Source organism: Betta splendens, chromosome 21, assembly GCF_900634795.4.
Source record: "Betta splendens chromosome 21, fBetSpl5.4, whole genome shotgun sequence".
Lineage (NCBI taxonomy): Eukaryota > Metazoa > Chordata > Actinopteri > Anabantiformes > Osphronemidae > Betta > Betta splendens.
In genome coordinates, this window is record NC_040899.1 from 11091925 (window position 1) to 11105687 (window position 13763).

General features: G+C 47.6%; 1 protein-coding gene across 1 annotated transcript in view; it reads right to left on the bottom strand.

Annotated features, from left to right (window-relative positions):
• The window catches only part of LOC114847151 (E3 ubiquitin-protein ligase SH3RF3-like), a 54259-nt gene that overhangs the window by 3481 nt on the left and 37015 nt on the right, over positions 1–13763 (bottom strand). The window contains exons 4-9 of the mRNA XM_029136594.3: positions 10402–10710; positions 9930–10045; positions 7030–7200; positions 5006–5280; positions 2808–3118; positions 165–538 (exon numbers count right to left, since the gene is read on the bottom strand). Coding sequence (XP_028992427.1) covers positions 165–538; positions 2808–3118; positions 5006–5280; positions 7030–7200; positions 9930–10045; positions 10402–10710 — 1556 coding nt within the window. The remainder of the gene's footprint in view (positions 1–164; positions 539–2807; positions 3119–5005; positions 5281–7029; positions 7201–9929; positions 10046–10401; positions 10711–13763) is intronic.

Sequence of the window (13763 nt, forward strand, 5' to 3'; positions counted from 1 at the left end):
CAGTAACTTGTGTATTTCAATGTGAGTAATGTTCAGTTGAGTGTGTTCCCTAATTTGTACATGCACGAATAGATAGAAGCTGTACAACCATTCATTATCATGGTGCCCAGTGTCAGTGCGGCTCCTTCACACGCCTCCATGTATATTCTGCTGTGTTTGCTCACCTTTCTCTGGACAGGGGTTTGGGCTCAGGCCGGAGGACCAACAGAGGGTTTCCGGCTCGCGTTGCCGGGGGCGACATGGGGAAATTGGTGTCCAGGGAGCCGGATTTCCTGTGCAGAGGCTCCAGCCCGATGGCTCCCGCCATCTCGCTCTCGATGGGACAGGAGCCGGCTCGGCCCTGCGACGCCATGGGGCACGAACCTGAGCGGGCGTGGTGGTGGTGGTAGTGGGGATGGTGGGCGGGGTCCGTGGCCGCGGCGCCCTGGCCGGACATTGAGGGGTCGTGGGTGGGCGGGGACGACGGGGGCGAGCGAGGCTTCTTCTTGGCCGCCGCTCCCGAGAGCAGCTTTAACAAACCTCCCGCTTTTCTCTCCTTCTGCAGATGGAGAGATGGAGAGAGAGAGAGAGAGGGAAAAACAAGCCAACAGATGAACAGGGGGTTGGTATTTACATGCTACAGGAATATGGAATCCATAACAAATCTCCATGATTAATTTAGTTTAGCATAAACCGTGGCTTCAGTTTGTGTATGAGCACATTTCTATAGATTTTACATGGTAAGTCTGTGCATGCAGCATTTACTCTGTGCACGATATGTCTGCATCTGTTCCCATCACATATTCTCGCGCTGCCACTGCCCATTAGCCCCCGTAGAGGGTCTGCCCAGCTGTCACACCGCATTCACGAGCCCTCGCAGATGGCTTCGTAATACTGTTGACTACTAAACAAGGCTTCAAGCACAATGAGCTGGAGCTTCGTGACCGCTCTGAAGAAGCGGGAGCTGTCAGTAAACATGAAAGACGATCAAAGGAATCTCTGATGTGTCAGAGGAAAAGTTCGGACCTGAGGGAAACCGATTTCCAAACATTCCTAATTACACCTGATTTGGTTGGTCGAAAACTTCATTTGGGCAGTTTAACTGCCACACACACATACACACAGGGCTTAATTCTGCTTTAGGAAGTAAAACTTTATCTTAATAACATCACCCACACATTAAATAAATGAATGGCTAGTCAATCAATGTCTTTTTTGATGATAAAGTAATTAATCATTCAGCCATTTATTTACTTTCAAGCAGAAAACCGACTTGAAATTAGGCTTATCTGAATTTTAATTTGGGAGAGCAGGGAATAATGGAGAGCAGGGAAAGAGAGAGTGAGGAAGCGCCAGAGAAGACATGAATCAAGTGAGAAAGACAAAGGAAGTGAAGAGAGGGAGAAAAGAGCGACAGGAAGAAATGGAAAGACTAAGAGCGAGGAGCTTGAAAGCGGCAGAATCACAGTCAATAATCACTCCCTCTCCTCTTTCATCTGCTGGCTTAAAGGCTTAATCTGCCCCCTATGAGCACTCGCTCGCCTGTGTGTGTGATTGTGTTGACTTTAGTGAGTCACGCTGCTGCTGCTGATCCAAGTAGAACCACCAGATAGCAGCAGAGAACCAAAAATCAATCTGCTTCTGCTCTTATGCGGAAAAAAAAGCTCCAACAACAAATGGAAATGGAACAAATGGAAAACTCATTTTTTTCATGTTGTGTGTTCACGTTGAGCTTTCCCAGACGCTGAGGCTTCTGGGGACTGGTCCACAAACACATCTCAGTGTGTCTGCAATGCCGGCTGCGCTCTAGACAGTGTGACCGCGTGTCCAAGTTGGACAGAGTTATACTGTGTCCGCCAGACACTTATCATAGTGGCTTCATCACTTCCTCTGTAACAAAGACGACTCTGTGCAGCCTCAGACCTGATTGTTCGAATGCAGGTGCTGTAAATAAGGAACTCACTGAATATTCTGGCCAATATGCTTTCGATGAACTCAAGATGTTGACTTGAGGTCACTTGCTGGGTCGGGGGGGGGTGGTGAATGGACGGAATCAGCCTTCAATACAGACATTTAAACAAGCGGTGCAGTGACTGGCGTCATCTATGAGACAGATTCATTGTGTCAGTAATAATCCCTAGTCCAGCCGCTAAAACATACGAGTTCAAGCCGTCTTTAAGTGAGAGGATGCGAACGAGGCCGCCGCCTGCTGTTCCATAGTCAATGAGCTGTTTGTCAGCTAGCCATGCAGTTAGATTAGCCGTCCCAGACAGTGGAGCCAACAGTGAAGCAAACGCAGCCGAGGCGTCCAGCGGCATCTCTCAGCGTCGGAGCGGCCGATTCCACTCCCACGGCTCCATCTCACAGCATATAGGATGACGCTGGACAAACTGACTGAAGGGGTGGAGTGAAAACGAATATTTCTGACTTTCAGGCTTTTACCATACAATAATGAAAGACCCCCCTTCTCCAGTGCACTACATCTTTAACAATCTGTAACTCAGAAATTCAGTAATTCAGAGACTAATTCTCTCATCTGGAGTTCGAGGGAACCGTAATTATGCACTTGTGGCTTGTGGTTTCCTATAATTCCCTCCCGAATGAAAAGTGTTAAGTGTTTATGGGCATCTATGTCTTGATTATATGTGGGAGATGAGACCATTAGACAATAGGTGCTCGTGACTGTTATTTCAAAAAACACACTGAATCTTTTGTGTTTCTGCGCGGAATCCTTGCAGGTGGCTGTTAAATGTCACTTCAAAATGCCAAATGTTCGCGCTGAGCTGAAATGCAACGTTTTCGTCGTGAAAGAGGTCTCGCCGTCTCACCTTCTCGGCTTTGGGCGCGAGGGCGTGCGAGGGGCCGGGCAGCGGCGGCTGCAGCGGAGCGGCCGCCTCGCCGTTGAGCAGCACCGCCGACACGTTGGGAGGCGTGAGACACGACAGCGGGGACGAGAGGGCGAGGAGGGGCCGGGAGGCGGGGGAAGACAGGGGCGACGGCCCCAGGCTGGGACCCGGGGACGCCATGGAGAGAGGGCGCCCCGACTGGCCGGGACAGCGCGACGGCGAGGAGCTCTGGGGACGCACGGGGGACAGGGCCACCGCGGGCCGCTCCGGACTCCCGGCAGGCGGACTGTGAACTAAAACAGGCACAAACACACAATGGAACCCATTTTAGTGGAGCAGGAAGTTTATATACATTTACAGTCAAATACTGAAAGGGATATTTTAAAGTTTAACTGTTAATAGGATCATCAGTTAGGCAGCAGTGAAATACTGTGTATTCAAATAAAATGGGATCTGAAGACATAAATGAAAGCTATTTCATCATCCCCACATCCTTTCTGGATGTGAAAACACACTATGACCAATATGCTAATCTCTGACTAGGCTTTACTTGAGGCTACGCTGACATCGCCTATTGTCCATGTAGAAACGGGGCTGAGATGTGGAACATGAGGATTGGTGCTCAGGAGGATAAAAGCACAGAGCGCCGAGCTACGCACTCACACAGGCACATGCAGGCACTCACACAAAGGCACGGGGTTGCTGGCCACCTGCTTTGCTACACTGCAGTGCTCGGGCAGAAATCCATAGAGAGGCGCACTGGTCATGTGATAAAACCACTAAACACCAGAACTATGCACATACTTTATTTTGTAATAGGGACCAGATGTGTGTGTGTGTGTGTGTGTGTGTGTGTGTGTGTGTGTGTGTGTGTGTGTGTGTGTGTGTGTGTGTGTGTGTGTGTGTGTGTGTGCGTGCAAGAGACAGAGGCAGAGGGAGAGAAAAACAGACAGAGAAAAAAGGGAAAGAGGTGGAGAGGTGGAGGGAGACGCATGAGGCTCTGTCATTACGCCTCCATAAAACAAAAAGCACAGTGATGTCATTCGGCTGCACGTTTGTGTGTGTGTGTGTGTGTTTGTGTGTGTGTGTGTGCGTGTGCGTGTGCGTGTGCGCGTGCGATGGCAGTGTTCCCACAGTGTGTTCTCCTCACCCTCCCAAAAGAAACCTTCACCATTATTTTCCCAGTAGGAGAAAGAAAAGACACAAAGCGAAGGAGAGAGAGGGATGCTGGAGAGATGAATAGACTCTGAGTGCAGAGCAAGGCTGATATGATCTAGACCTTGTACAGGCACACACACGTGTGTGTTTGTGTGTGTGTGTGTATGTGTGTGTGTATGTGTGTGTGTGTGTGTGTGCATGTAAATGTTCTCGTGGAACAAACAGTCCTACAGCATAATCAGAACACTTAAAATGTCTTCATGCACCTAGAGACCAGGCAAAGTCTAAAAGCCTCTGCTCACCAGTGAAAGCATGTTTTTGTACCGTCGTCATGCATCAGTGTCGATGTGCGTGTTGATCATCTGGTGCAGGACAGAATGACCATCCTCTCACACAGAACACGCAGCGCTCCGCTTCATTCGCCCCAAATCGCATGTCAGGGCTCCACAGAGGATCCACAGCTGTCCGGGTTCCTCCGTGTGAGGAGTCTTCATGTGCTCTTTTATTCTGTGCGGGTTCTGAGTATGTGAGTGGATTTTGAGAATGCTCCACTGTCTGCTTTGGCCCCGGCACAGAGATCTGAGGGCTATGAAAAAGCTATACGCTATACGAGCTGTAATTTAAACCAGATCCCCCTCTGTACAAAGTGAAGTCCATTAGGAGGCAGTTTTCACAACCGGGCCTATAAGGACTTTACTGTGGAGCCCTGACCTCAAACCCATCCAAGCTTAGACGCAGGGAACACCCGCCCCGGTCCAGCCCACAGCAGCGGACTTACAGACAGGAGCTCATTACTGCTCCAACCTCCCTCTGGACCAAAACCTGTTAGATTCTCATAATAATGCGTTTGAGTATCTACATACTTTTGTATTTAGTGAATGTGAAAGCCACTAAGTAAGGTTCAACGCTCACTCTGGAAATTACGCAATTCATTTATTTATCGCCGGATGAACCCGACAACAGCTCCCGAATGCGGAACGAGCGCGGAGACAGACTCTCACAGCCGTTACCATTTCGCTTACCCAGCTGCATGGAGGTGCGCGCCTGGTTAACCACGTGCTGACCGGAGCGCAGGCAGTTCTTCAGCTGGGCGGCGGCGCTCTGGGGCGAGGAGGCCGGGCTGGCGCCGCCCGACGAGGTGACGAGCGGCGTGGGGGGGCGGCCGGAGGACGGCCCCGGGGACCCGGGCGACGACACCTCCGAGACCTTGCTGCCCACCTGGCTGCATCCGTTGCCCCCGGCGACCACGGGACCGGACAGACACGCGCCCCGGGTAGCACCTGCTCCGAACGGAGCCCTGGACGGACGAGAGACACCGCATCAGCATTTCATGCATCGCTCCTCGCACGACTATCCTTCTATTCCTGTTCAGCACAAAATGTTAATAGGCGCTATTTACTCTGTAATAGCAGAGCAGACGCCGCTAATGGGACTATTATTCCCAGTCAGAGTGAGTGATTCCAGCGCTATTATCTGACCGGTGCTTCGGCACGGTCACCAGCGTGCAGCCTGGAGCCGCAGGCGGCTCGTCTGAGTGGCAGGACGGCAGTCGAACACTGCGGACGGGGCTTGTGCTCCTACGCGGTCCATCAACCCCTCACAAGTTCACGTGCGTTTGAAGAGAGGAGACAGACGGACGTCCATCGCTACGCGGCGACAGCTTCAGACGGGCCCAGAACAATGACAGCTTCCCAAATGCATTCCGGAGCCCAGAGACGGAACCAATTGTCATGCGTTAGTATCAAACAGGACGATAAATACTACGGAGAATATGGAAATATTCGAACGCCGGCGACGACGCGTGTGCGAGTGTGTGCGCGCGTCTTTTGGCAACCTCTCATTATCATTTTGAGAAATTTCTGAGCCACGCTGCAGACAAAGGAGGGGGAGAGGTGAGGAGGGGGGGGGGGACGAATGGCTGTGCAGAAATAACGAACGGCCTCTCATTTGATTACTCTCTCTCTCTCTCTCTCTGAGATTGCATAACTGCAGCATGTGAAGCAGCCATTCATAGCTGCAGACGAGGGACACCTGCTGTTTCTGCAGCCATTTGATCTCTTTGTGTCATTATCTCTTTCTCCCGTTCACATCATCCTTCGCCCTTTGTTTCCTCTATTAAATCTACTTGATTTCAATTTCTCGCCACCTCTTTGGACTCTTAATCTCTCTCCATCCCCATGTGTCCTTCTCCCGCTTTCATATTTTCCTGCCATATCTTTCTCTTCATCTTCTAATTGTCTCTTCCTTTTTGCCGCTCTCTCTATCTATTCTAAATGATCCTTGCTTGCGGTTCCTTTCTCTCTCTCTCTCTCTCTCTCTCTCTCTCCCCTTTCTGTGACTGCATCTTGCAGCAGAATACAGATTAGATGAACAGCCACTGCAAATGTTTTCGTGCCTACAGAAATAATGAGCGTAATTAAATTGCCAAATATGACTTCAGCGCGCTCATTTTTCTGTTTTATTTTCTTTTTGCGGCTAAATGTAACCGTGATCAGTGTGCCAGCAGTTACAATGATGATAATGGTCTGGCCTGAATATGGGGGGAACAGAAAGGCACAGACTTTCATATTGTATTGAAGTTTGTATATAAATCATGTTCACAACCTCGATTTTAAAAGTTTCTTCTTTGATATGCATAGAATTATTTTGGAATCACATGCTAGAAAAAAATCTGTCCAAAAAATTGTACAAAAAGCAACAAACTTGTCTAAGTAAAAATCCTGAGTGTTTTCCTGCTATGTTTTTCAGTCATGGCCTTTCATTTCCTGCCTGAGCTCAGAGAATCACGGCGGCCCATCCAATTACATGCCATAACAAGCAGCTAAATAGCGACGCTCCGCCAGAACTGTATTCAGGTTCAGTTAGAACCAGGAAATGAGCGTGAAAATTTACATGGAAATTGTTAGCACCATTAGCGCTTTGTGTAGAGACAATATTAGGCTCCTTAGTCTGATTGTATCGCTCTAAACTAATGTTCCCCTCAGAAGCTGCAGAGCGTCACCACATCATCCTCCACCCTCTCAAACCACAGTCTGAGCTCGCTGACCTGGACACAGGGGTGACGTAGTTTCCTGGGAAGACACCGGAGGCAGCCGTTCTCAACGAGGTGCCTTTGAACCATCCGTCCTGACACTTCTCTGTCACCCGGTACATCTCCCCTTTCCTAAGTTCCAGCTCGTCGGCCTTCTGTGGCTTGTAGGCGTACAGAGCCAGGTATCTGGAGAGCAAAGCGGTGTTAGACTGACAATAAAAGGAAAGCTTAGCAACTGCAACTGCAATTGACCTTTTAAGACATTATATTTAGGATAAAAAAGCAAATTAATTACTCATGTGAAAGGAACAGATCAGTGAACATCATTCATCTATTAACCAACGTATGATTTTGCTTTTTATTGCTGTGCAGTGCAGAGGATGGAAGAACAACAATCGATTCTGCACTGATTCTCTGCAAAGCATCAAACAGCTTCCTCGTGTACGGCGGGATCTTTGGAAGGTCACAGAATGGAACAGCACCGTTTGATCCTCCACATGCACAGTAAACATCCGTTGTAATGTTTTATGTCTGTTTTACATCCGCTCCTCTTGTGAAGGATGGGGAGAGAGAGCTGCCATCTGTACGCGAGGAAGGATTGCTCGTCGTTAACTGCCGTCTTCTGCCGGCTTTTATTCCTGCTGCGTAACCTGGAATTTACACGGAATTCCTGAGGAGAGTGCAAGTTGTTTCTCGTCGTGGTGGCAACCGTCAGAAGGTAAACAGAGCGGCTCGGCTGGGAACGGATGCCTAATCAATGCGCGCTTACTTACCAGCGCACCACCAGGTACACTGATAAATGCGGTATTGAGCGTAAAACTACTGCACGTGTGACTGTGTTTACGCGCTGAGTGTAGTGTACAGCACGGGCATTAACATATAAATGAGCTTGTGGCCCTGTCGCTGGGAGACATTTGCAGTATGTAGCGCCAGACTCCGTGAGAGGACGATAAGACCACGGAGTAAACAAGGCCTATACGTGCTGCCTCCTCGTTGCCATGGTAACAGATGTGGGGCCTGTTTCCCATCTTCCCATGGCAACAGGAATACTATGTTGCCAGGTTAAGATGGAAATGTCCAACATCATCAGTGGGACAAACCCACTCTAAGCCTGTGTATTAAGGCTCGACTTCAACTGTTCCTTCTGTCTTCCCTATATTAGTAATAAAACCACATATTTCTACTGTGGGTGATGAGCGTACAGATTTGCTCTTATCCTCTGCCCCGCTGTGCGGAGGGTTCTGGGGTAGTGGAAGGTATTTTGGCTTGAGATGCAGCGATGAGGCTGCTGGACACCAATTATTGAACATGAATAAAATTTTTGGCAAAGAGATTTAACGTTGGCCAAAGCCAATTTCTGTGCTAATACCCCCCAGAGTAAGGCCAATGGATGAGAGCCCATTATAAGTGACCGTATAAGGAGCGGGCAGAAAGGCTCTGTGTGCAGCGCATCCTGGTTAGAATAACAAATTGTAGGTTTTTTGCTGTAGGGCACTGATTTGACATTAATTGTACATGTTTGCTACAAAGGTGACCTACTTTTAAGAAGTTGTGCATTTTCCAGATGTAAAATTCTCCCTTAATTATGTGTGTGAGCATGCGAATGTTCACCTCTCGTTTATGTTGGCAAATGCTTTCGTTACTTTAAACAACAATGCTCTGTTTGATTCACTTGTGCAAAGACCTACATATAGAGAGCTCTCTCTCACACACACACACACACACACACACACACACACACACACACACACACACACACACACACACACACACACACACACACACACACACACACACACACACACTCTTATTCTGGGAAATCTGTAAACTTAACTCTAACCTTAGAGGAAGTGAAGACTGAGCCAATATCTCTATTAAGTCTAAATGCTCTACAAAAAGACTCCAGTACAAGATCGGAACTTCACCTTGAGACTTACTGTACCTCATCTTTCTGGCAGTGCCATCTTATTTACAAGGTAAATTATAGAACCGTCTTGCTCAGCACTGGAACCTCACCACTTGCATATACTTACAAGAAATTATGAGCCAGTGTGTCATTGGAGGAATTTCCTGCAGCCTATGTTACATTGGTTTGTTTATACTGAGTATTAAAACTATGTCATATTACTGGAGCACTGCACATTCGGCTCACTCCATCAGGTTTCTACTATCAAACCACTATCCAAAACATTGAATTGACTCAAATACATTTCTTCTTCTTTTATATCTTTTTAATAACGTGCCTTGACTTGAAGCTATGTACATTAAATTGTACTGAATTAATTTGTAGATTATTCATTTGTAAGTTATATAGTAAAGTTAAACTGTGTCAGACAAATTGTTTTTTTTTTTATGAACTGCATGTAGATTCTGCTTCACACATTTAATTTGCATAAACGTTTCGTAAAAGTCTCCTAAACCACTGCAACACACAAGAATGCTTTTCTATGACGATTGTTTAGGCGTAGAAGACCTAACGCCTCATTGTTTTTAGCTGTTTTTTGTAAAAAATGAGTGAAAGCAGTGTGCGATGAACTTTGTTTCCCCAGTGTTCATCTCTATAAAAACACAAAACACGCTGTTAAACAAAACGCATGGTCTCCTGTACAGCGGCAGTGCTGCTGGAAGCTTTGTGTGCAGGCATCGTGCAAACTGAGGGAATGGTGTGTGACTGTATTTATCCTTTCTGAGAGGGATTTCATCCTTGACCAGTGGAGGAGTAAATGTGGTTGTAGAGGTGGTGGAAAATGGCCAACATCTCCGAGCGTAAAAAAAAAAAGGAAGTATTTTTAACAGTGCCGGGAGGCAGGATCTGAAATCTTTCCTGTATTTCCAACGCATATCCACTGATAAAAAGAAGTACAGGCGGGTGGAAGGAGGGACTGAAGACAGGTGGGTTGAGATGATGTACTCACATGTTGAGGGGCAGCTGCACCTTGGCATGAGCCAGCAGCTCAGAGGTTATAGATGCCACCTTTGGTGGCAGCAGCACCCCTGCCGAGGAGGGGGAGGGACCCGGGGGAGACGCATCCTGAAATCCAGCACACACAAGCATGTTTCAGCTTCCCAGTAGGCAGCCTAGTGTTCAGGGGACGCCGAAAAACTATATTTTTATTATACGCTCTTCGCGTTTAGGTTTTTTTAATACAAAACACCCAAGTTATTAAAGATAAAACAGCCACGTAAGATAGCACAAGATATAATTACAAAAAGGAGCATCTCACCATAACAAGTGCTTTATCGGTCCTGCACTGCAGTTAATTAAAATGTTGAATGCAGAATTTGAACTTAAAAGGATTAACAGGTTAAAAGAAGCCAGTTATCTCTACTTTTCCTCAAGCAAACAGTCTGAATGCAAACGCTGGGACATAATTACGCTTTGTGTACCTGGATGCGTGCGGCTGCTCTGGGGTCAGAGGAGCTGATGAGGATCGGGTGGGAGATCTCCATGCTGTGTCTGTTGTTGAGCTGGGCGGCCCTCTGGCTGACGGACAGGGCTGTGAACGAATGGCGCTTCTTGGCGTTTTTCTTCCCTTCGCCTCTCCGGTGGCCGGAGCCGTTGCCGTTGGACGGGGAGGCGCTGGGGGAGGGGCAAGGAGTGCAGGGGCCCAGCGGAGCTGGCTCCGAGCTCGGACCTGGAACGTTAGTTGACGCTGGCTTGTCGATCTCCATTAACTGCTTGGCTGTTTCGTTTAGCTGAGGATAAAAGAGGAGGAGGGCAACAAAGAGAGAGGAGAGAGGTTCAGGTGAGGTCATCGCTTCACATACTGTACATAACAAGCATGCAGCCTTGCTGGCGTTGGCCGCTTTCAGACCAGGAGCATAACAATCATCACTTACACCAGCTGTTCTGGCTGCTCCCTCTGTGCACACACTCACTCTCTCTGTCAAACACACACTCACACAAACCAAAGGAAGGGGGAGATTTGGCTTTTGGTCTCATTTCAGTGCATGGATGGGATAATGTGTTTCCACTGAGCAGGTTTGATAGCGCTGGACAATGATTCACCTACAAGGCTTTAAAAATCGAAGTGATTTACACACTGAAGCAACTTTGTAAGTCAGGGAGGGTTTAATATGCCTGAAAATGCAAAATGAATATAATCTTCAGTTTATTCACATTCTAGAGTCATATTTGATGTCCAGCTAATACTAATATAATAATGAAGCAAGCCTAAGCCTGAGTCAGAATGTACGTTTTTATTATAAGTGGTTTGTCGCTCTCCAGGTTTTTGGGCTGTAAGGCTGCGCTTTGAGTTAGAAGGGAAATAAATGCACATTTCTCCCCCTTTCTCTGGTACGTTTGTGTGATCTGAGTGGAGCTGGATGCTGGATGAGTAAAATGATGGGAGATAACGACCAGAGCTGTTCCAGCTCCTCGACTCCGGAGCAGCAACGCTCCGCGCTCGGCCTCGGCTCTCGCGCTCTGACAGACGAACATGAAGAGAGATTGTGGAATTAATGGCCCAACAAGGAGTGAAAGCAAGAGGAGTTAAAGATCTGTCATCTTACTACTTTTAATGGGGACCAAGACTATAAAAAAGCTTTTAGTTGTCTTACAATTTTATTAATCCTTTGGTTCCTTAAATGTATGTGAAAGGAGGGCGGCTAATGTGAACCTGCCTCTGTGTAAGTCTTTGCAGTGCCATTAAAGTGTGAAAACAAGCATGAAAGCAAATGCTAAATGTGCAGTAGTGTATGTATATATGTTTAATATCTGTATCTCAGTATCAGGTATCAGTTAATTCCTGGTGTAATCTTGTTGAGACCTGGGACGTCATGGTCTTAATTTGTTCCTTTGACGTGGTGGGTGGTGACACACCGACTGCCTGTCAGTGCATTTACATTGCAGCCGCGTCTGCTTAGTACAACCGCAAATTCCCAAACAATCCCTTGAGAGGTCACAGAGCCTTCCTTTCTCTTTCAGCGCGTGCGTGTCTCAGAAGGCGAAATGGGCTGACCCAATCGCTACCCGGTGCGGGTGATGTTGCATTTCCATATTAATAGATATGCTAATCAAAGTCAAATCATATGCTAATGAGTGTGATGGATTGATGCTGCAGATATAACCCAGTTTGCTCTCGTGAGGGAGCTCGGGACACACACACACACACACACACACACACACACACACACACACACACACACACACACACACACACACACACACACACACACACACACACACATGCACAGTTCACTGCAGGAAATCCAGTAACTTTTATCCATGCATTTAAGTGTTTGCCGCTGCATAAATACAGTCCACTCTCGCTGTGTCAGTTCTCTTTAAGTAATACTGCTATAGTGCCAGGCTGCGCTGCAGTCAAGGAGATAAGGGAGAAAGAGAGAAGTTGTTGACAGAGACAATTCTTCACTTGGAGCTTTTGGCTGAATGAAATCTCCAAGGTCATCTATTATGTGTTGAGCTAACTGTACTCCGTGTCGTTCTGAGGGCGAGCGCTCTCTCCAGGTGATACGCAGGCTTGAGCTGATGAGCTGTATCTGCACTGCGAATAGGGTAAGGCAAGATACATGCATGTCCACACACACACGCACGCACGCACGCACGCACGCACGCACACACACACACACACACACGCTCATAACCAATGGTAGGTGTGTGCCAAGGCCCTCCTGCTGCTGAGAAAGTGGGAGACGCAGAACAGAAATGAAAGATGGAGGCATATTTAATGCAGGTTATAATGTGTGAAGAAAGGTTCTCCATAAAAAAAAATACAAAAAAACAAAACTGAAACAAACGCCCAAACCTAACTCAACCTCATCTGCATAAACCCACACCAACGCTGCTGCTCGGTCCACAAACCACTGAGCACGACATAGGAACAACGCCTCGCATCTCCAGCATCCCAGATTCACGCACCTGAACCTAACAATACATTCAATCGACTGGGTTGCTCTCACATGCTTTTTCTTGAAGCAACTGTTGATGATGGACCTGACCTAACATCAAAATAGAGGGATGGAGGTCCTGTATCAAAATCTATTACAACGTATTCACTGCCAATAGCTCACCACTAGCTCACGTGACCCTTGTAGTTCTCTCTCTGTCTCATCAAACTGGTGACACCCATCTATGTGGAGGCAGCAGACTACTAATACTAATAATGTGTGTGACAACAGCTATGAATGCGAGGGCGTACACACACTCACACACCCTGTGATCCTGCTGGGCCGGAGTGATGGGAAGGTCTAAATTATTGATGCATCTCTATCTAATGGGAACCCCTCAGCGTGTCAGCGTGCGTTGACTCCTCTCATATGGTTAATCTCCATTTCCTAAGAGAGTTGTTGGGTCAAGCAGCGGATTCCAGGCAGCGAGGAACAAAGACTCCACGTCTACGTGGGGTTAGAGAGGAAGGAACGTCTAAACAGACAGTGTATTAGAGCTCTCGCCACTTTTCCAAACTGCCGCCCTAATTGCACACGATGCACCTTGTAAACTGGATCTGACCTCACGCCAGTCCTGTTAAACACAGCGGCGCTTCCCCCGTGTGGACGAGCGCCGTCGGGTTTGAAGGTTCTGTCATTTGTTTCCCACAGGGTCACCAGAAATTCAGCGTCGGCAAATTTGCGGTGACGGAGTGAGGGGAGAATCGTTAGCGGGAGCACGAAGGAGGATTTACACATCACAGATTCTTACTATGGCTTTAAGAACTCAAATGTGATCCAGAGCAAAATGTGGATAATATATTATAATCAAGTATTTTGTAGGTGTGGGTCTATGAAAG